The 25,658-nt window shown below is 43.1% G+C and overlaps 1 protein-coding gene across 1 annotated transcript in view; it reads right to left on the bottom strand.

Annotated features, from left to right (window-relative positions):
* The window catches only part of ARFGEF3 (ARFGEF family member 3), a 156,617-nt gene that overhangs the window by 24,228 nt on the left and 106,731 nt on the right, over positions 1 to 25,658 (bottom strand). The window contains exons 19-28 of the mRNA XM_088453279.1: positions 24,573 to 24,881; positions 24,304 to 24,437; positions 22,045 to 22,190; positions 21,540 to 21,719; positions 18,601 to 18,745; positions 17,090 to 17,212; positions 16,111 to 16,211; positions 8,315 to 8,459; positions 4,488 to 4,616; positions 3,906 to 4,082 (exon numbers count right to left, since the gene is read on the bottom strand). Of these exons, the coding sequence (XP_088309405.1) occupies positions 3,906 to 4,082; positions 4,488 to 4,616; positions 8,315 to 8,459; positions 16,111 to 16,211; positions 17,090 to 17,212; positions 18,601 to 18,745; positions 21,540 to 21,719; positions 22,045 to 22,190; positions 24,304 to 24,437; positions 24,573 to 24,881 (1,589 nt within the window). The remainder of the gene's footprint in view (positions 1 to 3,905; positions 4,083 to 4,487; positions 4,617 to 8,314; positions 8,460 to 16,110; positions 16,212 to 17,089; positions 17,213 to 18,600; positions 18,746 to 21,539; positions 21,720 to 22,044; positions 22,191 to 24,303; positions 24,438 to 24,572; positions 24,882 to 25,658) is intronic.

Genomic DNA, 25,658 nt, shown 5'->3' with positions numbered 1-25,658 from the left:
ATGGGTTAAAGAAACCTTGAAGGGATTCACTTATACTTTTTTTAGGTAACACTAATGTGAGTATTTATATCTATATATTCTCACATTGCATTAGGTGCAAGTTTTTCCATCTGACACTTGAGGACATTGGTTTGAGGGGTCTCCTATATGGTTTCCGTTCAGAGGTGTCATCTATAAGCAATTCTTTGAATTATTGCTAATACCATATATTATGTGTTTTATTTTCATGTACTGATGGGATTTCCATACATATATTGATAAGAAGATTTGGTTACTCCAAAGCATTTGCCCTTCATTGGAAATTATCATATTTGAACAGTCCACTGGAAGAGTGCCGGCGCAAGGATTGTTTATCATATTGTTTTGTTTTTATGATGCGGGGTGTGTTTCAATATATTCAGAACATAGACAACGGCTGCAGAGAGTCTAAAGGCCGTTTCACCATTCAGGCTTTGTCAAGACCTGTTATTGTTAATGCTGCTAAAGTGAGATTGATACATGTGTCACACTGTATTCCTGGTGACTTTTTAACTGCCGCCAAAACAGAGCGGCGAGGAGGAACTGACAGCCTAGGCTGAGGACAGGGTAATATAGGAGAATACAAGTTACTCCGGTGCTCATGCGGCTTGCAGTGCAGCAGCCACTAGTAGATATTATTGTCGGTGACAACAGAGGCTTACGGGAGATTAATAGTGCGCAAGCCGCCAGGGATCCACGGAAGGAGTAGCCGGACATAAAAGCACTGATCAAAACAATATGCTAGCATCGAACAGCAGCAGCTAATTGATACCGAAGACGCAGCCCTAACCTGCTATAACCTGATTGGTGATTAATGTGAATAGATTTTAAATATATATATATAAATTAATCCATACTGAGTTGTACCTGTGCGGGATATGATGTGAATCCTCGTTAGTAGGAAATAAATACATTTTAGTAGCACAGTAAAAATCTGTGTGGTTAATAAAGAATATTATACGATTGACATAATCACTAAGACTATAGTGCCCATTTATCAGTTACCAGGGGAAAACGGAATGGGTACATTTAATCAGGAGATAAAAGTGACATATTTAATCACCAGACTACTAACTGGTGTTGCGGCGCCGGTGGAGTTAGCTGGAGCAGCCGTATAGGGACCCATTAGGACGCCTTGCTACTTGCTTATAATTTTAATGAAAAAAACCAACTCATAAAAATAAAGCTTGGGGCTGCCTAAGCAGTCCCCCTGTTTAAAGGTGCGACCGTTCCTGTCCAGCACCAAACAAAAAACTGTCTGCCTGTGGCTGGGGGCGGGGTATATGTGGAAGAGGCCAGGGGCATCCTGGGAGGTAAAGCTTTAACTATTTGGTGCTTGGATCACTCCAACCACACACACCTCATGGTATCCCTGTGTATCCCCTATGGACCCTGAAGAAGAAAGTGGATGTTTCTGGGAAGCAACTGTCCAGTGCGTATTAGGACACACGGAACAGCTGTATCTGATGGTAGTGTCGTAGGCACATAGCCCAACTTCTGTACTTGTTTTAGGTGTTTGATCGCAGTTGCGACATCTGTTTCAGATGGATTATTTACACCCTCCATGGGGCTGGTGCAAGTTAAGATGGCAACAACGGCTATAGTATGGATGGAAATAAACAATGGGCGGTGTGACCAGAAAGCAAGAAATCGAACAAACATGCACATAGATGGACAGAGTGCTTAATCTGTATCTTAGTCTGTAGGCTGCTGTGGCCGGAATCAAATTTGGATGCACTCAGAATCATCCCCTTTATGTGAGTAAGGCATTGTCCTATTGAGTATCAGTGTGTCACACACACCACTTTCATACATTACTCACATTCATATGAACCATTAAAGTGTCAAGAACACTATCCCTAGTAGATTTTTAAATAAATGTTAGAAGTGTCCCTATAAGCGCCAGAAATTACTCTTCCTTTGTCAGCAATGAGGGCCAAACTCAGTGTAAGGACCCCCACTAACTGACCCTCTTTGTGGCTTGTATGGCAGCCAGCGGCAGCCACCCTTGTGTGCCCAGTCTCCAAAATATTGGAAACCACTGCACCCCTGCACTGAGAATCAGAGATTACATTGGCACGCTGAGAGCGGTACTGCCCATCCTCTTCCAGCAGATTTCTCCATAGAACTTCGCCAGCAACCCCCTGATTTGGGGTGTAAGGGATGTAGAGGGGACAGCTTTGTTTAAAAAAAAGTGTAGTTTTAATGTGTCAGCTCTTCTCAGCGCCCTCTACACCCCATGGTTGCCAATGGCATCATAATTCAAGGTCAACATTTGGTTGATCTCATGTGATTAAATTGATCAAATCTTCAATGCTGGCTTCCACCAATGTGCTAAAGTGCACCTAGCAGCTCAAATATCTATTTTTATATAAAGAAGTGCAGATGCGCAAACAAAACTATTACACATCGATTTATGCATGTACAGATTTATCTGGATTCCATATGGAAACATGGAAGTTTGTGGAGTATAATTAATCAAATGCATAGACTTCCTAGCATAGAAATATAAGATCCACCTCCTTCACTATTCCCAGGGAATCCTACTACATTATTTATTTGGAATTTGGCTGATGTAGTCATGAACATCTATTAAAGTCCTGACACGCGTGCTGTCCATTATATTGGAAAAAGCTGCATGAGAAACGACCACTTGTCTATTGGTATCAGGATCTTTTAACATCTCTCATTCTAGGGTCTGGTATTCTTAAAACCTGGTGTCTGGCTTATTGTCTTGTTGCATTATGTGTGCAATTGTTTGACAGATGAAAAGAAAGGATAACAATCTCAAACTTGATCTTTCATTTAAAACACATACATATATATATATATATATATACACATACAGACACAAACATACTGAAGTGCCAAAAGTCATAGAAAAGCAGTTTGGAAAGGTAGGTGGCGTCACCGTACTGTGATGTCTTGCGAGTGCCCAGACCTGCATCTGTTGTAATCTGACATCTCGTGAATTATTGGAGTTCGACCGGGGCAGGATAGTGGGGACATTCAATTTCAGAAGTTGTGCGGACATTCAACATTACTCAAACTATGACGTCCCACCTCATGGAAGGCATTACCACCCACGGTAGACAGCGCAGTTGCCAACAAAGGGTGCTTAATGATCGCGACCAGCGACATCTAGCCACAGTTGTCCATGGTAACAGGCAAGCAACACAGGCTCAAATCACATCCACATTCAATGCAGGAGGTACCAGACGCATATCCAGCAGGTTAGTGCAGCGTTCTTTAGCTTCCATAGGATATAGAAGCAGGAGAACCACCAGAGTGCCCTGTTAATAATTCGACACTCGTAAAGTTGCAAATGGACTCCAGTTGTCAACAAGGCACTGTGCAGGCTGGTGGTGGCTACATAATGGTGTGGGGTGTGTTCATGTGGCATGGGTAGGGTCTGCCTGAACATGTCATTGATCGGTAAACGCTACAATGCATTGCCTGATGACCATTTGCAGCCCTTTATGAACTTCATGTACCCCCACAACGATTAAATATTCCAGTAGGATGATGAACTGTGTTATCAGTCCCAAGTTGCCCAGAATTGGTTCGAGGAGCATTCTGCAGAGTTCGGTTGCATGCTGTGGCCACTACGTTCGCCTGACATGAACCCAACTGAGTATTTATGGAACGTGGTGGAGAGGACCATTCACACCCAAGATCCTGCACTTACAAATATCAGGTAGCTGTGGGAAGCAATCCAGATATCATGGGTCAACAGCTCTCCGGAGGTCTTCTGTCCATATGTGGAATCAATGCCACGTTGAGTTGCTGTACTTTACTAGACTAGAGGGGCTCCTATACAATTCTAGGCATCTAGCCCATGACTTTTGGCACTACAGTGTATATAGTACACATATACAGCAAGTTACCTGAATTAATAAAGCTCTGGATATGTTCCACTACTAGTTCGCATGACAAGCCAATAGCATGTTTGAAGTTTGCGGAAGCCACATCCCAATAGGAGTGATCACCCTGGCTGCGAGTCAACCACATAGACATCACGGGCAAAAGCAGATGCACAACTGCATAGATAGCAAAGCCTGGGCCTGAAAAATAAAAGTACTCTGTTAGAAAACTCATCATTAAACCCAAACATTTTGGTTGGGTAACTTACAAATAGTACCTAAAACATGAATAGACCAATAGAAGTCACTTAATAGAACCACCAAGTATGGTTAGTATGGCCAGTATGCATAGCATGAAGTCTACCAAAGACTGGAGATGTGCATGAGGAGCAGCACAAATCTTCCACAAGAAGGCACTCAGCTGAGACCTTATTGATGATGGTGGTGTACTTTGTACAAGTGAAAAAAGTAAGAAAACAGCCATTACAAGAGGTGTAGAAAGTGAAAAATAAAATAGCAGCAATAAACAGGGTGTGAGAGGGATAGTTTCAAATGATAAATGTCAACATTTAATAAGTTGCTGTGTAACAAAAGAAGTTAAATTACCTGGCACTTTAGCAACCTCCCTCAGCAACTCAAAGAGTAAATCCAGAGTTGGCGGCTGATGCTGACGGGGACAGTTCGATACAGCAGCGGTCAGTTGCTCTAATAGATTAATCCATACATCAATAAGACCTGAATAGAATAAGAATGTAGAGTCACCATTCATGTACATGGGTAGAAGTGGCACAACACATTTTTATTGTCACTTTGGTGTTCTGCATTTAAATGAATACACTCCATGTTATTACAATGCAGCATTTTTAGTTCAATTGTATGGATGTTAGTGTTACTATCTAGTAAGAGCAGATTACATACATTACATTTGGTAGGCAACAATCTGTCTTCTAATGTTGGTTTATTTCATTATTTTCTTCTTCAATATGATGATACAACAAAAGCTGAGAAACTGTTGTGTTTTCTTTTATATTTAATTATGTTAAAAATTTATTTTTAATACCACACAAATATTTTAGTTGGAAAAAATGCATAGTGGTGTGTCTAGCACCTCCCCCCAGTAGCCATACGTCCCCATTATAACAATACCTCCACCCCTCCTCAGTGGCAATAGACTCTCAAATGGCCTTACCCCCAGCTTCCCCAGTGGTAACAGATCCACCAGTCATACCCCTTCACCCCCCAGTGCCAACAATAAATCCCCATTAACATTACCTCCCCTCATTAATCCCCATGAGCATTTACCACCCCAACCTAAAGTGCCATAGATCCCTTCCGCTACTCCACCATATGTAGAGTGCATCATGGGGCACAGATCACCAGTCCTCCAGCCAGAGGAGTAGCGTGGAACCATAGCGCCCGGAGAAAGTGCATGTCGTAGCGCTCCCCCCCCTCCTTGTACTGAACTGTGCCAGTGGGGTATGGCCAGCCTGCGGGGGAATACTGAAATGAAGAGAAAACAGCAAACAGTGGCAGTATTATGCTGGGCATTGAGGTCCCATTGGGGGAATAGAATGCTTTAGTGATGCACTATCTGACATTAAGGGGTAGCTGCTTTGACACTGCTTTATTTATATGTAGCACCTAGGATCTAACTTATATCTCCTTTGAATCATTGTTATCAGTCAATAGAGCAGACTGTATTATATATTCTGATCAATTAACTTAAATTGACAGAATACATGTGCTACAGTGAAATTCCACAGGGTGCACAGCTTATGACTGCAGTTATGGCCACAAGCAGTTTTCACTGGACTGGGAACACTTATAGGAAACTCCCTTCTCAGCTATGCTCCTACTTCACAAATATACATTGCACCTATATTAATGTGAGTACTACTAACCATGTCATGTTCTGTCTACCACCATTATTATTATTTCAGGTCTCCTATTATCTTTTAAAAATGCGTAACTTATTTAGGATATAAAGAAAACTAACTGAGATAAAACTAACAGGCGGCCGTCATACTATGTAGCACCCCATGAATTCCGGAACTCTGGATGGCGCCCTATGTCCATTTTGGCGCCTGGAGCTCATACTCGACTGGAACCACCCTCGCTACTCCCCTGCCCCCAGCTGATCTATGAATAGTGCACAGACCAGTGAATAGTGCTCACAGAAGAACTTCAGTTTCCCTCTCTGCACTTACTGTACTGTGGAGGACATGTGCTCCAGAATGCGGCTCGCACAGAATTCCAGGGGACAAAATTGAGTGACGTCAACAGTCACAGACTACATCACTGTGGTAGGGCCAGACGAGAAAGAGAGTTTCCTCTTTAAAATCTGGGGCACGCAGTTGGACGACACAACCGCATGAGATGGGACAGTGTCAGTGAAAGCCCAGCTGGTTGTGGTTGCATCCCATGTTGTTGTGCCAGTAAAATGATTAAGGCATCAATCATATCACGTCAAATTCATTTCCAAAAGTGTAATATATAAATTCCTTGCACTACAATATTTTGCCACAAGATGGCACTTTGAGAGAATTATACTATACATGCCAGATGAATGAAAAGTACACAGCTAACTCGTACTGCGCTTTGTGGAACAAATAATATATGTACTATATATACAGGCCTAAATTAATGAATTGGGAGCACCTGGAATCTGTATGGAGATAATTGCCAATCACTTGAAGGACAAAAAGACACCACACATGGAACCAAAGGTGCATCAAAACTTTTTCCTGAAGTTCCTATTTTAAAGAAGATTCCTCATATAGGAGTTATTAGTACTCCTGAGTATCATATATTATTACTTCAACATAAATAACAATTAACACAAAATATTTACACAAAACCTAATTTATTGAGTAAAAGGGTAAAAAACATCATATTAAGTGGTTCTACACTATGCTGGTTTTGGCACCCCTCCTCGCTATCAGGGGTCTCTCATTTATAGTGGAAACCAGCCCAGGTTCTCAACTTCTTTGGACATATGTTCAGCTCTTTCATATTTATTTTAATTACAATACAAAATACATAAACTTACGCAAACTTGACTGAATAAAAAAATAAAAACACATTTTTAAGAATAATTCTAAAATTGTTGATTGAAACATTACAATGATATAAGACTAGTAGTTGTAGTGAAAGAGAGAATAACCTGATTGTAAATACCAATCCTATCATGTGAATTTAAATGTACTACACCAATAAGTTATGTTAGCTTATTGGTGTAGTACAGTACAAAACAGCTAAGTTACGTGCTGTACTTGGGTCTACGATGTTGCTTGCAGTTCGGGGTGGCGACGGCCTTCGTTTCCCAAAATGGAGACGGTGTCTCCACCGTTGTGGGGCAGTGACGAGGCGAGGATCTCCGCCGGCTGACTGAGATTTCCTGGCCTCTTTCCAACATCCGCGACGGCTGGCTTGCGTGAGTGACCCCATGGGTCACTTAGCCGGCCAACGGTATCGCAGATGATCCAATATTGCATTCTAGAACGTAACTCGGATCAGTAATGCATGCAGGACGCATGCATGACGCCTCCTGCTACATTACCATATTAGAGCTATTGCAACTGCTACCATGTAAGCAGCCGCGAATCAGGCCCTAAGACCATTCCTATACAGGAAACATTCACAGGAGCAGGAAGGGGAGGTAGAGAAATATGTGTCCCCGGCAATAACAGTGTTTGTGTGGAGTTGGTTGTTGCTCTGATTTGTGTGACTGAGTCTCAGTTCATTGTGCTGGATATAAGGACACAATAAATCCACAGAAAAACCTCTGGCATCAGCGAACATAAGTGAACAATAGTCCACTGATAATTGTGACAAAATAACACTGGCTCTATGGAACTGTTCATAGGTAATGTGGAGTAAATTTAACAATGGTCATCCCCCTGGAAATTATTCTTTTGGTCTATTTTATGCTAAGTGTGTACAATACAATTATAATTAATTTCTGTATGATGTGATTGTCTCTGCCTAAGTGGCTACTGGACACTGACAGCAAATAGATCAAAGAGATATTATTGTAGGTCCACCACGCGCATTTGTGGATATATATATATATATATATATATATATAGAAGCATGAAGGTGCAGCACTCCCCTCTCAATAAATCAAGCAGAGACCAAAAGATCAATAGAACGTTTCAGTACTTTTAGTACTATCTTCAACCATATACCATGATTGGTGGTTGAAGATAGTACTAAAAGTACTGAAACGTTCTATTGATCCTTTGGTCTCTGCTTGATTTATTGAGAGGGGAGTGCTGCACCTTCATGCTTCTATTTATCCCGATGTGAGGGCACACCTGCAGGATTTGGTTTATTATCTGGAGTGCCGGACCTGGAGACTTATATATATATATATCCACAAATTCTCTTACTTCATGTCAAACAAATGCAAGGTTGCTTATATATAAACCCACCAGTCTCATCATCAAACTCTGATAACACAGCTTCAATGCCATCTTCACTGCTGGCCGATCTTTCTTGAACCCGGCGAGGTAAACTGTTCAGTCTTCCACACAGAAATATTGGCTTCATTGGCATCTTATAGATTTTAGCCAGCAACTGTATATTAAATAATACATAGGAGTTCTGTCACTACACGCATAATGTTCTCACCTGGAAAGATCTCACTTAAAAAAACAGCAGAGCCAACATACTGTGTATAGGTCACCTGTTTTTCTCTATAAAAATAAATTTTGACTTACTGTTTCACTTAACATACTATTTATGGTGGATATCAAGAGTCTACAAACCCTTATTGAAATTGCAGGACTGGGCTTTGACTGTGCCATTCCAAGACCTTGTTCTTCCCTGTCTGAAGTAATTCCTTGTTTAATATGGATGTGTGCTTTGGATCATTATGTTGGAAAGTGAAATTCCTCTTAATCTTTAGCTTATTAACATAGGCCAGCAAGTTTCTTGACAAAATATCTTGATATTTGGAGCAATTCATTATGTCCTCTATCCTGACTGGAGAATAGAGTCAGGTATGGTGATCATTGGATTATTAGTCTTTGCGCCAAACATATAGTTTAGGATTAAGGCCAAAAAGTATCTTGCTATAATCAGAGAAAATAAGACCTTTTTCAACAGGGAAGTAATCTAGACGCCCGGCATTTCACCCTTGCCGGGATATGACAGAATTCCTGATCGTAGTGATGCCGGGCGCCGCGAGCGGACAGCCGCGGGGGGGGGGGAGGCTTAGGTTTAGGGCTCCCGGGGGGGACTTAGGGTTTACGCCCCCCCCCGGGAGGGTTAGGCTAGGGGGAGGGAGGGTTAGGCACCCCCGGGAGGGACTTAGGGTTAGGCACCCCCCTGGGGGACTTAGGTTTAGGCAGCGGGGAAGGGGGTGGTTAGGGTTAGGCACTTGGAGGGGAAGTTAGGGTTAGGCACCCCTAAGGAGGGTTAGGGTTAGGGGGTTTGGTTAGGTTAGCAGATACTTACCTATCCACGATCGGGATTTCCAGCGCTGTCGGGCTTCCGCTGCTTCTAACTCTGCTCTTGTCGGGCTCCATGCGGCCGGCGGTATTTCATACCCATTCCTTTTCAACATGGTTTGGGATTATGGAATGTATTTTATTTCAGTATTTATAAGAGTACAAGCTTGGATGTTCTTATTTTTGTGATAAATGGACTCCGACTGGCCACTCAACCCCATAGTCCAGACACATGCAGTATAAGGTTTGCCATATCATCCCTTTAATTTACATGTGAATTACACAGGTTATGTGGCTGAGTAAATGGAGACTTGAGTCAGCCAGTCACAGAATCGGTGTAATTCATATGTGTCCCGAATTAAGGGGATGACATGGCAAGCCTAAGTGTATGAGAGGTTCTAGTCACATGAAGGAAGTGATCAATTCCTGCATCTCATTTAATCTTGGTAGTCTCAGTAGAGGGACATAATGATCGCAGCAAAGTCATATGCCTCCACCAGCTGATGATAGTCTTCCCAGTGCTCCATGGTACGTACCCCTCTTCTTATTGGTATCTTTCAATAATAAGATGCTGCAGATGTTTTTAAATCTCCTTGTGTATTACGGTTATCTCAGTAGGATAAAACCAAAAAAACTGCAACAAAATCCTACAGTAACAGCTGATGGGGTTAGTTCCAATGGGATGGGTACGAGATGCCTGTGCATGGGATCCCGGCAGTCAAAATCCTGACGCCAGCATCACGACAGGGTTAGAATTCCAACACTTGTCGGTAGGTATCCTAACCCTCCCTGGTGCCTGAACCTACCCTCCCCCTAGTTCCTAAACCTAACCCTTCCTCCCCGCAGCCTAAACCTAACCCTCCCCCCTTTAGTGCCTAACCCTAACCCTCCCCCCCTTAGTGCCTAACCCTAACCATCCCCCCAACCCTGCTACTTACCTTTAGGATACCGGCGCCGGGATTCTGACAGGTGTCGGGATTCCGGCACCGGTGTTCTAAGAGCTGGCATCCCTTGTGTCGGGATACTGAACGTATTCCCGTTCCAATTATGTTATTGATGGCAAGCATATGTTTATTACCTATAAAACAGGATTTTTGTACTTACCAGTAAAATTCTTTTCACCGAGTCCATGGGGGACACTGGCTTACACTGGGTATAGTGGGCCCGATTCAGAGCCGGACGCTATTTGCGGTCGTTCGTTCAGAAAAAAGGGGTGGCTATTCAAATGAACCGTTCGCTCTTTGTGGTCTGTTCACGCCTCTATGTCTGAACGAGCGAACAAAACTTGCGGTCGTAATTTTGAATTAAACGCCCCCTGGCCGCTCGCATCATACGTCATGTCCGCTATTAATTAGATTAATTGAGTACATCGAACGGCGTATGAACTGCTCACTATTCCTGTGGTTGGTTTTTCCTACCGCAATGTTGCGAGCAGTTCTGACTTAAAAAAACCCAAGTGACGTGGGCAATGACGCTGCTGTATTAATTATGCACACCCATAAAACGCCCGTTTTGACCTTTAAGCACGCCTGCGTTCTGAATTCCACTCCCCGTTTTCAAGCACCTTCCCCTGTTACCACCCACATACGCCTCCTCCTGTCACTCAAAATAGTAGGCATTCGCTATTTAGCGAACAAACGATTTTCGGCCGCACTGATTGGTTCGCGCATGCGTATTACAAACCGTATGCATGCGCAGTTGTGCAAACATCGCTCGGAACGAACGAGCGGCCGCTTGCGAGCGGCTCTGAATCAGGCCCAGTGAGTGGTGTATGGAGCCTGGCACTTTAAATCTGCTCCCTTTCTATGCTCCACCTACCCTCAGTTTTAGTTAACCAAGCCCAGAGGAAACAGAAGGAGAAAAGAAGGAACAGAAAAGAGGGAACAACCCCCCCCCCACATAGAACACAAAAACAGTGATCATCCATCTTCCTGAAGGCAGAGGTGCAGGACATGTAAACCTTAAGAGCCTGCACGACATCCAAAGTTTGGACCAGGCATCCAAGTAAGGAAGGGCCAGTATCACAATGGGCTGATTGATGTGGAACTGGATGACACAAACTTTGGCTGAAAAGAAGGCTTAGTCCGGAGATCTGCACAGTCATGAAATACAAGTTACGAGGAGCGACAAAACAAAGCATCCAGTTCAGAAACCATTCTGGCTCAAGCAATTACTAGGATAAAAACAGTTTTCCAAGCGAGTATCTTGAGAGCCACGCTGTCTAAGGGCTCGAGTAAGTCCGACTGTAAGTAACTCAAGACTAGATTTAAATACCACGGAGCAGTGGGAGGTAGAACAGGAGGCTGGAGATGAGGAACTCCCTGCAGAAAAGTCTGAACAGTCTTTAAAGACCCAAGGTGCAGGCCCACATCCAGACCCATCTGATGAAACCGCAGAAGATGGGCGATCCGGAAAGTAAGGGGAGAGAGCTGATGGCATTCACACCAGGACACGTAAGAACGACATATACGAAGAGGAAACTGGGGGGAAGGGGGGGGGGAACAAGTACACCAGATGAAAAGTCCACCTTGAGATGCAGGGACCATTCTCCCGGATGAAGTTCTTGAACTCTTGAGTAGTCCACCTCCCAAAATTTCGACTCCAGGAATTGAGACCACCTCTATTGCCAGAACATGACTTTCTGCCCACTTTAGAATGCCAACCATCTCATTCATGGCCAGTGCACTCCCTGCTGATTTATGTGGCGTTGTCCGACTGGATCTTCACTGACACCGTAGAAGAAGAGGCTGGGCCGCCCTCACAACACTGAAAATGGCTTGGAGCTCTAGAACATTTACCGGCAGAAGGGCCTCCATTGTGAACCTAAGCCCCTGGAATTGATTTTGAAAGATCATTGCCCCGTCTGTGGTGACCAACGTCCAGTTCCAAATCGTGAATGGACGACCCACCTGAAGATGTTCGAGTGTAACTACCAAAGGAGAGACAGTTGTGTCCAAGGGGGAAGACTGATTACCTTGGCCAGATGAAGGTGAGAGCTGTTCCAAGAGGTTCCAGTTGAAACCGTCCGAATTGTACCACTTCCAAAGCAGAGATGAGCTTACCTAAGAGGCACGTGCGCAAATGAACAGAGACTGTCTGCATCTTGAGAACCAGCCATACGATGGATTGAATGGCATCCCCTGAGATGGAACTAGATTGGACTTCTTGAAGTGTACAATACATTACATCCCTGTGAAATGAGCGAGTGTGAGAATTGAGAATGTCCACCGATGGAGCCTTGATGAGGAGGTTGTCCAGATAAGGGACAATGGTCACCCCCAGGGACCGAAGGTGAGCGAACATAACCGCTATCACCCGGGCACCGGAACAGATTTTTGACCAGACGTTTTGAAAACGTAAAAGACGAGGTCCCACTACAGGATCCCCCAAGTTGGCGAGCCAAAAGTCATGCCGAGGGCTTATCCCCAGGCTTTGTCTCCTGTTGATGGACAGGAGAGGACTGATGGGGCTTAGGTTTTTCACCTCTACCTGCACTAGACTGGGTTTTCCAGAAACGTCCTCAACATGCTGAACAAAAGAAACTAAAGAATGGGCCTCGGGACGGACGAGAACTTGTGGACATGGGAGAAGAAGAATAAGAAAGTACTCCTGTCCCCTGTGGCCAGGGCAATTATCCTGTCCAACTCTGGAATAAATAAAATGTCACCCATGAAAAGGAGTGCATAAAAACCAAGTCCGTTTGCCATGATCTCAGCCAGAGGGCTCGGCTGCAATGACTGCCACGGAATCCAAAAACAGACATGACCTGCATGTATGCCAGCCTCAACATGTTCAACCAGTGGTAGAAGGTGTGCCCTAGGGGTACCTGAACTTAAACCGCCCAGAAGTAATGCCGCCCACATTTCAACCCCCGGTTTCCGACTTCAAGGTATTTTCCAGTTTCCGATCAGAGTCATCTTTTAAGGAAGTGGCCCCCGCAACGGGAATAGTGGTCTTCTTGGAATGGCGGGAAATGGAGGGATCCAGTAACAGAGGAGATTTCCACTTTTTTCGATCTGCCTTAGGTAGGGAGTACAAGGAATGCATGCATCGCGAGAGCTGGAACTTAAAGTCCGGATGCTGCCATGCAGCAGAGAGTAAGTCCTACAGCTGTGGAGAAGGAAAAGTAACAGGTTGTTTTCGCTTTCTCCTGAACAGCAAGGCTTCCTGAGGTTCCTGGGAACCTGCATCAGAAATATATAACACCTGGGTAACTCCCGTAATTAAAGCCTCTACGCCTGGTAAATCACTAGAATCCTCCTCTGTAATGGCAGAAATCTCAACTTTAGAGTCATCTAAAATGTCCTTGTCGTCCTCCCCTTGCGAAGATACCTTCGTATTGGAAACCTCCCCTGAGTACCACTGGAAGCTGCACTTCCTTTGACTACCTAACTGAGGCCCAATGGGTCTGGAAGGACCCCCCAAATCTCTGGAAGAAGGTTCCAGAAGTTTTTCCAAGGAGAATGAAAACTGTACCAGTCCTTGAACTGACCTAGTCAAACTCTGAGCTCAGGAGGTTCCCCGAGAAGAGGGAGGTACAGGGGGGGGGGGGGGGAGGACAAAGGTCACTGTCCACAGCCCTGGCTGAGATGGCCACCCAAGCTGGAGTCTCCGTATGTAGAGTCCCACTGGCAAGAGTTGCGCTAATCGAGGCCTCCACGGCGCAGGACTCACAAATTGCCCCCTAGTCAGACCGTGCATTTGCGAACTTTGTCTTGCACTTAGTGCAAACAAATACCTTTTAAATAGCCCCGCTATCTTTTTGATTGGGACCCTCAATATTTTCATTCCCTGTAATCATGTGAAGAAAAAGGAGATTGGAGGAGAATGCAGATATAACAGAATGCAACAATACAGATACAGCAAAAATCCTTGTTCGCAAAAACTAAACTTCATGAAGAATCTGTCTAATATACATTCATATAACCCACACACAGGCCACCCCACATGTACAAACCCACAACGGTATAGAAGGACAGGGGGGGGGGAGCACAAGACTGATCCATTCGTCTGTATGCAGAAGAGCTGTCAGTAGGTAGCTGCAAGGCTGATGTTGCGTTGTGTAGGCTAGACTGCACCACTGAATAGCCTCTCTCTGTAATGACAACTTCCGACTTCCTAGTAACGGCTGATCCCTCAAAGGCCGTGATGCTGCTCTTACGGGCCGTTTTGGTGGGCAGTCCTGGCATGCTGACCTGCAGGCAGTTTAGCACTCAGCAGAAGGAAGCGTGAAATGAAGCACTCCCTCTAGCGGGGCCAGGAATCCAGGTGTCTGCGCCAATAAAAGAGGAAAAATCCTCAGTGAGGCCGTCTGTCTAACGCTGCTGAGCAGCCACTCTGGCCCAGCCCCATCCCGGCCACTGCGCCATAGGATCGGAGGGGTTAACAAACCGTGACTTGAAGGAGTGCTGATCTGTCCAGAGAATGACCCTACTTACCCACTAGCGCGAGCCTCGCAGTGCAGCTACAGTTTCTGAGGACACTGCTCAAGATACCTGGACACTACCAAGTAGCGGATGTGGCAGGTTCCTCCAAAGGCAGCCAGCGTTGTAGGCAAGACTCCCATAGCACAAAAAAAAAAATGTCAAGCTAATTAGGAGCCTGAGAAAAGCTGTCCGTCTCCAATGGGCACTTAACTAAAACTGAGGTCTGGTGGGGTATAGAAGGAGAGGAGCCAAGCCCAAAAATCTTGAAGATTTAAAGTGCCATGCTCCATACACCACTCACTATACCCAGCGTAAGGCAGTGTCCCCCATGGAGGTAGGAGAAAAAGGATTATGAATGTGATTCCTTGTGCAGATCGTAGCTACAGTCCCATTATGAAAAAAGTGTGCATACTTAATTATACAACCTGAGCATTGCAGGGTGTGTATTTCACTTGTTTTTCCCCCAATATGGTCTATGTGTATTTGAACTTTGCTGGTTTCAATGCCACATTATAAAGGTGGAAACATGGTCTGACATGATTTCATGCTACAATTTAAAAAACCTGATATTCCAGTGAGGATTTGTAGACTTTTTATACCCACATATGGCAATTATAGTTATACGATTTATTTCAAGTGTTGTGATGAAACAATAAAGATATTTGCCAGATCACAACAAAAAACAAGCACTAAACAGCTTCTTATAACATCACTATTTCAGTCAATGAAGAACATTATCTTTCTAGCATAACATCTAAATCAACGATTACAACAGTGGCAGGTTTTCTGGCGGTATTAGAGACAATCAAAGGAAAACATACACATTATTGAATAACTTTCAAATAAGTTATGAATCTGACTGTTGACCTGTGGAATAACATGTTTCTTCTAAAATCTGTGACCATTCAGTGTACTAGGGTCATAGGGGGTGATACAGCAGTGCTGATCGCAGATTCACGATTGTTGTGAATCTGTGCATGCTCCGGACACGTACTGCGCATGTGCAGTATGGTTCTGCGATCCGGCAGCAGACTGTTGGTGATTGATAGTCTGCTGCTGTTTCTAGGTGTGGAGGGGTCGGCGACAGCATCTAATTTTCAAAATGGAGGCGTGTCACTGCTGTTGGGGGAGAGTGGAGGGGCCAGGATCTCTGTCGGCTGGATTTCCTGGCTTCTTTTACTCATCTCCGGCAGCTGGCTTGTGTGACCCCATGGGTCACTTAGCCGATGGACATGCAGATGATTCGATGCTGCATCCAAGGACGCAGCCCGGATCAGTATTGCATACCCCGTCTGTATCTGAATCAGCCCCACAGTCAGTGACAAGATACTGAGCAGAATACTATCTTACCTGGGAACACTTTCTTAGGTAGTCCAGGGCTGGGAGGCAGAGGTCTGTGGATGAGGCAGATGCAGGTACACAATCTCCAATTTCTTTGCAATCTGCCTCACCTGAAAATAAAGAAAATTATATCATTAGTAATTATATATCAAAACATGTATATCTCCATGCTTACTAATACAAGATTAAAGTGCCAGCACCTCTCATCCACCCGTCTATACCCCAGTGTCTAGATCTCCAGTGTCCCCTAGTGGATGAAGGAGAAATTACTGTTTTACTACAGTTGTTCTTTATACAAATTGTATTCCCTTCAGAAAAAGCAACCACTTCTTACAGTTGTATGACATCTGTGTCCTGTATAAAGTATCTCTGTATTCTGCATCACTGTAGGGCACTGTAAAATCAGTTTGCATCATTATCTGGTAATTACCTTAGTAAAGTAAATGATCTGTACAGACTACAGATGGGTAAGTAGCAGGCCTAACTGACATACTATGCCTCATTATTTGAAATGTTTGTCTTACAGTATATCATATACCCCTTCTACTCTGTGGCTATAGCTGTTTAGTAGGAATAAGTTATTAAAACATTTTTTTAAATAGAGCTACAGTGAAAAGATACATTAGTAGGCAGTACTGAACAGTCTATTTACCTTTATGCTTTAATTCTACAGATATAATAAAATGTTGTTTACTTCTTTAAGGATTGGATTTACAGTATATGCAGTATTTGTGAGGTACTAAACTGCAATCTTAGACAGGTTATTACATTTTTTGTCTCATCACACAATAAAAATGGTCTACATGGACATACTGGGGCAAGATCATAGATTTGTGTCTATTGCAGTGGAACATTGTATTTCCATTGTAAACCTCATGGCACTATTGGTGTATGCATATAATACATAATATATAAACACAAACATAAAACAAGCCAATAATCCAGACTTTATTCATTATTTTATGAGTAAAACAGGAATGAATTGTACCTAACCCCTTGACAAATTTCATAAGGCACATAATGTAATCAGTGGCTGCATTAGCAAAGACTTGAATGTTGTCTGTGTTCAGGAATGCTTCAAACACATCAAACACAGGAGCCTGGCGCTTTCCTAAGAGACATAGATAAAGGTAAATCAGTACGTTTATAACACTAAGAAGGCACTCACTTACTAAGCTTCATTAGTAAGCAAAAAATTACACCAAACAAAACAGGTATCAGCACAAGTTCAAAAGATCTTAAAGTAAAAAAAGATTGAAAAGATATATTATATGGTATACGATCTCTACAGAAAGCTACAGTTAAAAAAGGTGAATAGTACATGACCACTGATCATTTCTTTCTGAGATCACTGTGAGGAGCACCGATAAACAACATATGATGGGCCTGATACAGAGATAAATGTAGTGTGGATGATTGCGCCGATGATTATTTGTTACTGTGCATGCACAAAAAGTCCTGGAAACCACTATGGTGCATGCATACCACTGAGTGTATGCAGAGACCGCTGCTGCGTATGGAACTGCACCCATTTGAGCTGGAGGTGGAAAGTCATGGGTGTTTCTGGGAGGTGGCGTGCTATGGGGGTGTCACGGACGTGTTCTCAAATGCAGAGCCACAGCCACAGAGACCAGGTTTAGAGAAAGTACAGAAGGAGACCCTGCACCAGCCATAGGGCATCGTAAGTATCGACGGTGAACCCGACGCCGGAGTTTGAGTCCAGCGGCGGATTTACTGACCCTGGACATTGAAAGTGGGTGTCTCAGTGCTTGCAATGTCCGATTCTCGCACGTACACAAGGAGAAGGCTGAGACTAGCATGTGCATATTATCGCAGCTGCGAATGTGAGATAAATCACATGCATTAGCGTCCACCTCTGAGTCAAGCCCAGTGTAAGGTAAAGGCATAAGCAATATCTAACTATAGTTTACTATATTTCAGCTATGTTACAAAAAAAATAACATGAAAAATACTTGTATGAATAAGATAGATAATAGATTCTATACCTTTATGTAATCTCTTCCTTTAATTCATTTAGACAGAGAACAGAAATCAAATATTTCAAGACAGAAAAACTGAACTTGATATGTACAGTATAAGGTAGAATGACAGCGCCCCTACATCTGTAACTATGTTTTACATAGACACTCGAAGTTGTAAGAAATTAATGTGGCACATATAGGAAAATATATTCAGATTTAGAGCCATTTGCCCCTCTAACAAATTTTATATACCCCCACCCTTACCACTGTACTGCTCATTGGATTCTACTTCACTGCATCTAGAGAAAATAAATACATGGAAATAATTCATCCCTAATAAATAAATAATTTAACATAATAAATAAAATAATACAATGATAACTCAAGTGAGCACAAATTTCACTCTTTTGCTATTTTCTATCCTAAATGCATGTGTCTGTTATCAGTGCACTTACTGTACTAGTACACATATGTGAAGAAGGTATACCACTGCCAGCAGCCCTGGGTCCTGACTCACCCATAGCATAATCTCCTACGAGATACTCCTTAATGTCAGTCTTGCTGCTGCTGTGTACAGTTTCCAAAGCACTGAACAGAGGCCTCCACCCGGATTGGATCTGAGGGGAGCACACTTCCACCAACTCGCCAATTGAGGTCACCACCTGTAAGTGCACAAAAGAACATGTAATTCAATAATTTAATGTTTTACTCCCAAGCTTGCGCCGAGATAATGAAATTGTTGCTATTGATCTCTTTATTATTATACATCTCCCTAAGCTGTGTAATGTGTGCTAGGCATAGATAATGACCATACATCTCCCAGTCAGGGGCTCCTTTCTTAGACTAGGTACACACCTGAAGGATTTATCAGCAGACAGCCCGTTGTGCCAAACTAATGGCCGCTCGATATATCTGGCAGACATCACAAGGGGGCAGATATTTACATTTGCCTGCCGAGTTGTGATGTCACTGTCGGCAGCTCCTGCGTCCGCCTAATGGGCTGTGTCGTCTGCATACACATGCGGGGGAAACAATATATCTGCAAGACATATCGTCATCGGCTGTACACACACACAGATATCGTTTGTCAGCTGAACGGACAATATATATATATATATATATATATATATATATATATATATATATTAGTGTGACTAACCTAACCTGCCTTGCTGATCTTTATCACCTGACCATAAAGGTTTGTATGTGCTTTATGTCCCACCTTCCTCTAATTTATTTATTAACAGTTACTTACATAGCACACAAATATTAATGGGTTGTAAAAATAAAATGCATAAAAAAACCATGCAAAGCTTGCACAACATTTGAAGCCATCAATATAATGTGTTTTAACTGTGGAGAAGCAGTACAACTCAGTGACTGATGCTGGGATTATGAATTATTTTATCATCTGCACATCATGTTTAAATATATTCTGGACTGCAAGGTTTTGGTAATAATATACTTTATTCTAACAATCAGGATGTTGACATTAAAAATGTCAACACCATTATGCTTACATGGTTTGAATGTTGACATTCATCATGATGACAACATGTTGACATTGTGAATGTCGACTTGAAATTAGGGTTAGGGCTGAGCTGCAATTAGGGTCTGGAGAAAATTGCACTATCGACATTCTGACTATGTTGACAGTATGAATGTCATCATTATGCTCACACCCTTAACAATCAATAAGAAGTAAAAAACAAATATAGAATTTTTTTTGTGTGACAAAAACACTGGGAAAGTTGTCAAAGGGAGATATACATGCCCCAGGTTCCTAGTTTAGGTGTGTTAGACAGTCAGCTAATTAGCAGCCTTTATTGCCAGACCACCTGTGAATGGCTGACCAAGGGTGTGCAAGTGTCTTTAGTAGGTCTCTCACTGCCTGGGGAGCATGTTGAGGCCTGCAGAGAAAGAAAGACCATTGCCTGTGATTGTAAGTCAGGGGCAGAACTATGGGAGACAATGTAGGCGTCTGCCGCCGGGCTCCAGCTCTAAAGGGGCACCTCCTCCATTGTCCACAACATATTCACCCCACTTAGGGCTGTAACTATGTACCCAGAGTATACCATTACGGCCGCCCAATACATGGCACCCCTTCCCGATCCCTGAGAAGCCACCATACACTAGTGGAGAGCTCCATGTCAGACCATCAGCTGCAGCCTTCATCTATCTATAGCCTGTCTGCATGCGAATTGTTACATTACAGTGTCAGCGGCTGTGACGGAGGGAGGGGCACTAAATTATAACTTGCCTCCAGGCGTCTGGGATGAACTTACGTCACTGTTGTAAGTGCTGTACTAAATGCCGTTTTTGGCGAGTTGGACACTACTAGGTCCGTCCACCTTGAGAGAGGTAATTGATTGTTAGAGCTGGTCAGGCTAGGATTATTTTTTGTGCTCTCAAGTAATACTAGGTGCGGATACTTGTACCAAGGCACTGGACTGATGTGCTGTTAATTGGCAGCTGCATGCAAGGTGCTGCTGTTTACCCCACAAGTCAGCACCTTTAATTTGATCATAAAACAATATTAATAATTGAAATGACAGGAGATTCACTTTATCAATGAACAATCCAACAGACCAGTAATGCATAACAGCAAAAAGACACATATATTACATGCTCATATATAGTTTTGGCCATTTGTATTTAAACATGCTTTATTTAATGAATAGTCTAATATTTGGATAACACATTTTTATACCAAGAGATACAAAACAAGGGACTTGCAACAAATTATACTATATGATGAAATATGTAGTAATTTGGGATGCAGTTATCAGACCAGCAGACGGCATGCCGACGGTCTGAATCCCAACGCTGAAAGTCTGACACAGGATTTAAGATAGGCATCGAAATACCGAGCCAGCCTGAACCAGGTAAGTCCGGGGCATCTCAGCTGTTAGCCGCAGGAAGGGGGTAGGGTTAGGTTTAGGTAGCATAGTGGGGTTAGCGTTAGGTTTTGGTGGGGGGGGAGGTTAGGGTTAGGCACTAAGGGAGGAAGATTAGGTTTAGACACAAAGGGGAAAGACTTAGGTTAAGGGAGTAACGGGGAGGGTTAGGCTACAAGAAGGGAGGGTTAGGGGGAGAAGGGGGGGGGGGTAAGTATACTTACCCCACCCCTGTCAGTATTTTGACAGGAGGCATCCAGATAGCCAGCATTACATAATGATTCCAGTAATTTTTTACGTGTGTGTGTGGGGGAGGAAATCACAATTCATCAACAGGCATGGTGTACCTTCACGCTTTGCTATGACAAGAGAGAGTCTCATTACTGGTACTCAACTGTCAGAAGTGGCACACTCAGGAAGTAGTAGCACTGTGCATTGATATTGGGGTCTACTGTGACGTTAGGAGTAGGCCCAGGAACAACTGTACATGGATCCATTATGCTTATTCTACCTTGTTATAGATGTTCATTAACTATTCATCATTTGTTCTTTTAGTCACCTGATCTTGGACATCTTCATCACACAGCTCCAACTGCATTATTCGCTCAAAAGGTCGGAAGAGAGCCTCGTTAAAGTGGAAATGTGGGGGCTCGTCCCAGTCAGTCAGCACCTCAGTCATGATGTCGTGAATAAAGGATACCGCCTTCTTAGAAACGCGCCTTTCTTTGTGACAAGCTGCCTAAAACATTCATAGACGAGATTGTGAAATAACATTAAACACTGTACAACTCATGAAATTAACATTATTTTTGGATGAATGTCACACTACTTGTATCAGCCCCAATCTTTTTGTGGTTGCTAATATATGATGACAGTTTTCTGACACATGACAAGTGAACAAGAGCTGCACAGCTAACGTGACAGGAGAGTATGATAAAAACTAGCTGTGACGTACTGAAACAGACAAGGGGTTCAAAAGAGTGAGGAGCATTCAGTTTTACTATTACTCTAAAACAATTCGTGGACATAGAAGTAATACAAAAGCTTGTCGTCTATCTGGTTACCTCTACAAAATGAGGGGCCACCACACTCCAACAGCGCAGAATGTGAAGCAGAGGACGAGATTTACTGCGGATGATACGTAACATGGCATCCCCAAGACGGAACAGATGTAAAGCACTTCTCTTGTCCTGAGTAGATTTAATCTCCCCTGCAAAGTAAGAAAAATCGATTAACGCGTTCCAGCAGGAGAAAAGAGCACAGGTTACATCTGTTTATGAATATATGTGATTTGTCTACATGCAGCTCCTTATACAAGCACATTGCATATCTCATAATGGCAGTCACCATTTTATCAGAGTCTGTTCACTGTTTGCAATGCAACTTTCCCACCCTGTTTAGTATTATGGAATATGTTGGCCTTTTATAACTACTGGATTAGAATAATACTTTTACTTCTACCATTTTTAGTAACAAACTACAAAATAGTAACAATTACTAAACTAAACTACTTATCCTAGTAAATCAGACTTCTATTGAGCATAGCGAGAGGTGTGCTGAGGCCATAGGATTTGGTGGAGATGCGCGGAAGAAACTAGCGGATGCAGTAAAAGGCTGATCATGTACAGAACCAGCATCAAACTATTCTATGTATTATAAAAAATACATTATATGTGGTTATATAGTGCTCATCTTAAGTGCCACATAAATGTCAATTTGTTGCATACTGAAAAACTCCATCCTTGCTTTGGATCATTATTAGCATCTAACACACATACAGAACAGAATACATTTGTAGCATCCTCCATTACGCTCTAACAAATTATTTATTTGTTTTTTTATTTATTTATTACCAGTTATTTATATAGTGCACACATATTCCACAGCGCTTTACAGAGAATACTTGGCCATTCACATCAGTATTCCCTACTGCTCTCACACATATACACACTAGGGTTAATTTTGTGGGGAGCCAATTAGCCTACCAGTATATTTTTGGAGGTTGGGAGGAAACCGGAGCACCCGGAGGAAACCCAACGCAAGCACAGAGAGAATATACAAACTCCACACAGTTAGGACTATAGTGGGAACCGAACCCACGAACTCAGTGCTGTGAGCCTGTAATGCTAACTATTACACCATCTGTGCTGCCCACTTCAGGACTATATCATTTTTACTCCATGCCACAGATATGGATGGTAACTCATACTATTGCCACTTCTTTGCGTAATCTTCCCTCTTCTTGACTGACTCTTTTAACCTCTACCATTTCCTCCACACAAGAGGCAATGATGACGGATTCTCAGTTTGTTTGCTATAGGACTCTGTTTACTGGTCCAAACATTGTATTTTGATGGCTGGCAATGCCTTGTTGAAGGCACCTATCATCCTTCCCCATTCCATTCACCTCCTCTCCCATATTTATCTTTTCTGTGTACCCCTTTGCCACCCCACTCACATTGAAGTTGAAAACTTCAGTAAATATCAAATAAAAAATAAAACATATCAAGTGAAGTTATTTATAGTGATATTAGTGTCATTTGGCACCTCGTCTATAATACACTGGAAAAAAATTAATTTATGGGCATAGTTCAGACAGGAAGTGAGGAAATTAGGAGAATCTTCCTCATGCCCAGGAGTATGCGCTACAGTCAGAATAGCCTGTGCATTTAAAAATACATAAAGCCCTGTACACACTGGACGATGTGTTATTGAGCGATATTGGCAGCGGCGGGCCCGGTGGGGGTGCCGGCATCGGTAAGTGAATACACACTTGTCTATGCTGGCAACGTCGAATGATGGCGGGGGGGTGCATTTGGCAGCATGGCATCGTTAACAATATCCCCAGATTGAGCTGTCTGTACAGATGACTGGGGATTTAGTGAACAACCCGCAGGAGGGCGCATCATTCATCACTTAGTGCATACACACTGGACGATTTCAACGATATATTGATCAAAGATGTCGATATCATCCATATCGTTCAAAAGTATCGTCCAGAGTGTATGGGGCTTTAGGCTTATAAAACTTTCAGAGGCACTGCAATTACAGCCAAAGATGGTTTGATAGTGAGTACTGCTGGTTTAAAAGGTGGGATACATAGCCTTCATTTCTAACCTTTTTCTAATGTTTTTTAATTTGATTAAAAACTGTCCCTTTCCATTTTCCTTATACTATTTGTTTAATACACCAGTGCAGTTTGACAACTCACCTATTCACTACTGAACTTAAGCATATGGATAACAGATCTAGGATTTCTTTTTCACAGATGTGCTAGTCTGTAAGGCTTCAAGCAAATGGCACCAGCGGGGAAGACGTCTTACCTGGCATGGCAAGGCAGTAATCTACAGTGTCAGTGACTGAATGGAAGAGTTGGGCCTGGGAGGCTTTCTTCAGTTGGTAAAGAAATCCACTTAGAGCAACTAGATTGAGCTTGTCTGCAGCGCCTTCAAATAGCCTGTAAGCAAATTAAAACATGGCTTAATGGGATACATTGTTGACATAATTTCATGTTTTATTCTTTAATCACTATACTATATGGTGTATGATATTCCATGCGTATGTTGAAGAATTAATAAATCAAGTTTCTTACTTGTCTGCTTGTGTGGAAAGGGTACAAACTGCTTTAGCAGCATTGCTTGCACTCATCAGGCTATTTCCACGGAAGTCAAACACGCGGCCCTTGCTGCCTTCTTTGATGAGTTCGTGGATTGGAACTGGCTGGATGAAAGGACTGTGGCCAAGTGAAGCCTCTTGTTCTGTGGTCTGTTCTTGTGAAGAGTCAGTGGAGAGGCCGTGTGGATCTATGGACAGTTGCTGGGACTGAGTGATAGTCAGCGGTAACTGGGATGTCCCATCGCTGAAGTGTGTGTGCTCCAAGGTGCTTATATATTCACACACCCTGGAGGATGTAAGGAAGATAAGAGACAATGATTTGCCAACTACTGCAAAAAGTTCCTTATAAAATTATACACTCATATGCCAGAAATACTGAGACATCCGCTTCCATCCCCAGTAATGCCACCACTCCGTCTGCAATTAAAATACTACAACTTGGCAGATATTTCTGTAATCCGCTGTTGTATAATTCGTAGTGGAGATGGCAGCACATCACAATTTAAGCGACTCTGATCGAGGTGCTAGAAAGATGGGTGACTCCGAAACCAACATGAAATTTGGATACTAACATGCATGGCAAGGGTGTACCACGACTACACAACATCAGGGAAGACATCCAGCATGTGAGACCGCTGAGGCCAGAGGAAAACTCTGGACGATTGTGAACAGCAACGTCTGGCACACATTGTAACATCTGACCGATATGTGTTATTGCCGCAGATAACAGCAAAATTTAATGCTGGGGCCACAAGTAACATATGTGTTTGAACAGTGCAACGTTCCTTTTCTTCTATGGGGTACAGGAGCCAATGGCCCACTTTGGTCCCATTGTTGACTCAATGGCACAAGACTGTGCACGGCCTGGGCTTGTGAACACCGCTACTAGTCACAAGATGACTGAAAACGTGTAGCTTGTCCAACGAGTCGAGGTTCCAATTGTTTAAGCCAGATGGACGATTTCACATGTGGAGAAAACCCCACAAGGAGATGGACCCCGTATACAAACAAGCGACAGTCCAGGGAGACGGTGGCTCTGTTATGGCGTCTGGGTGTTTTCAGC

Source organism: Taudactylus pleione, unplaced genomic scaffold, assembly GCF_031769625.1.
Source record: "Taudactylus pleione unplaced genomic scaffold, aTauple2 ptg000006l, whole genome shotgun sequence".
NCBI lineage: Eukaryota > Metazoa > Chordata > Amphibia > Anura > Myobatrachidae > Taudactylus > Taudactylus pleione.
The sequence above is the reverse complement of the archived record's forward strand: the minus strand, read 5'-3'. Positions and strand labels throughout refer to the sequence as shown.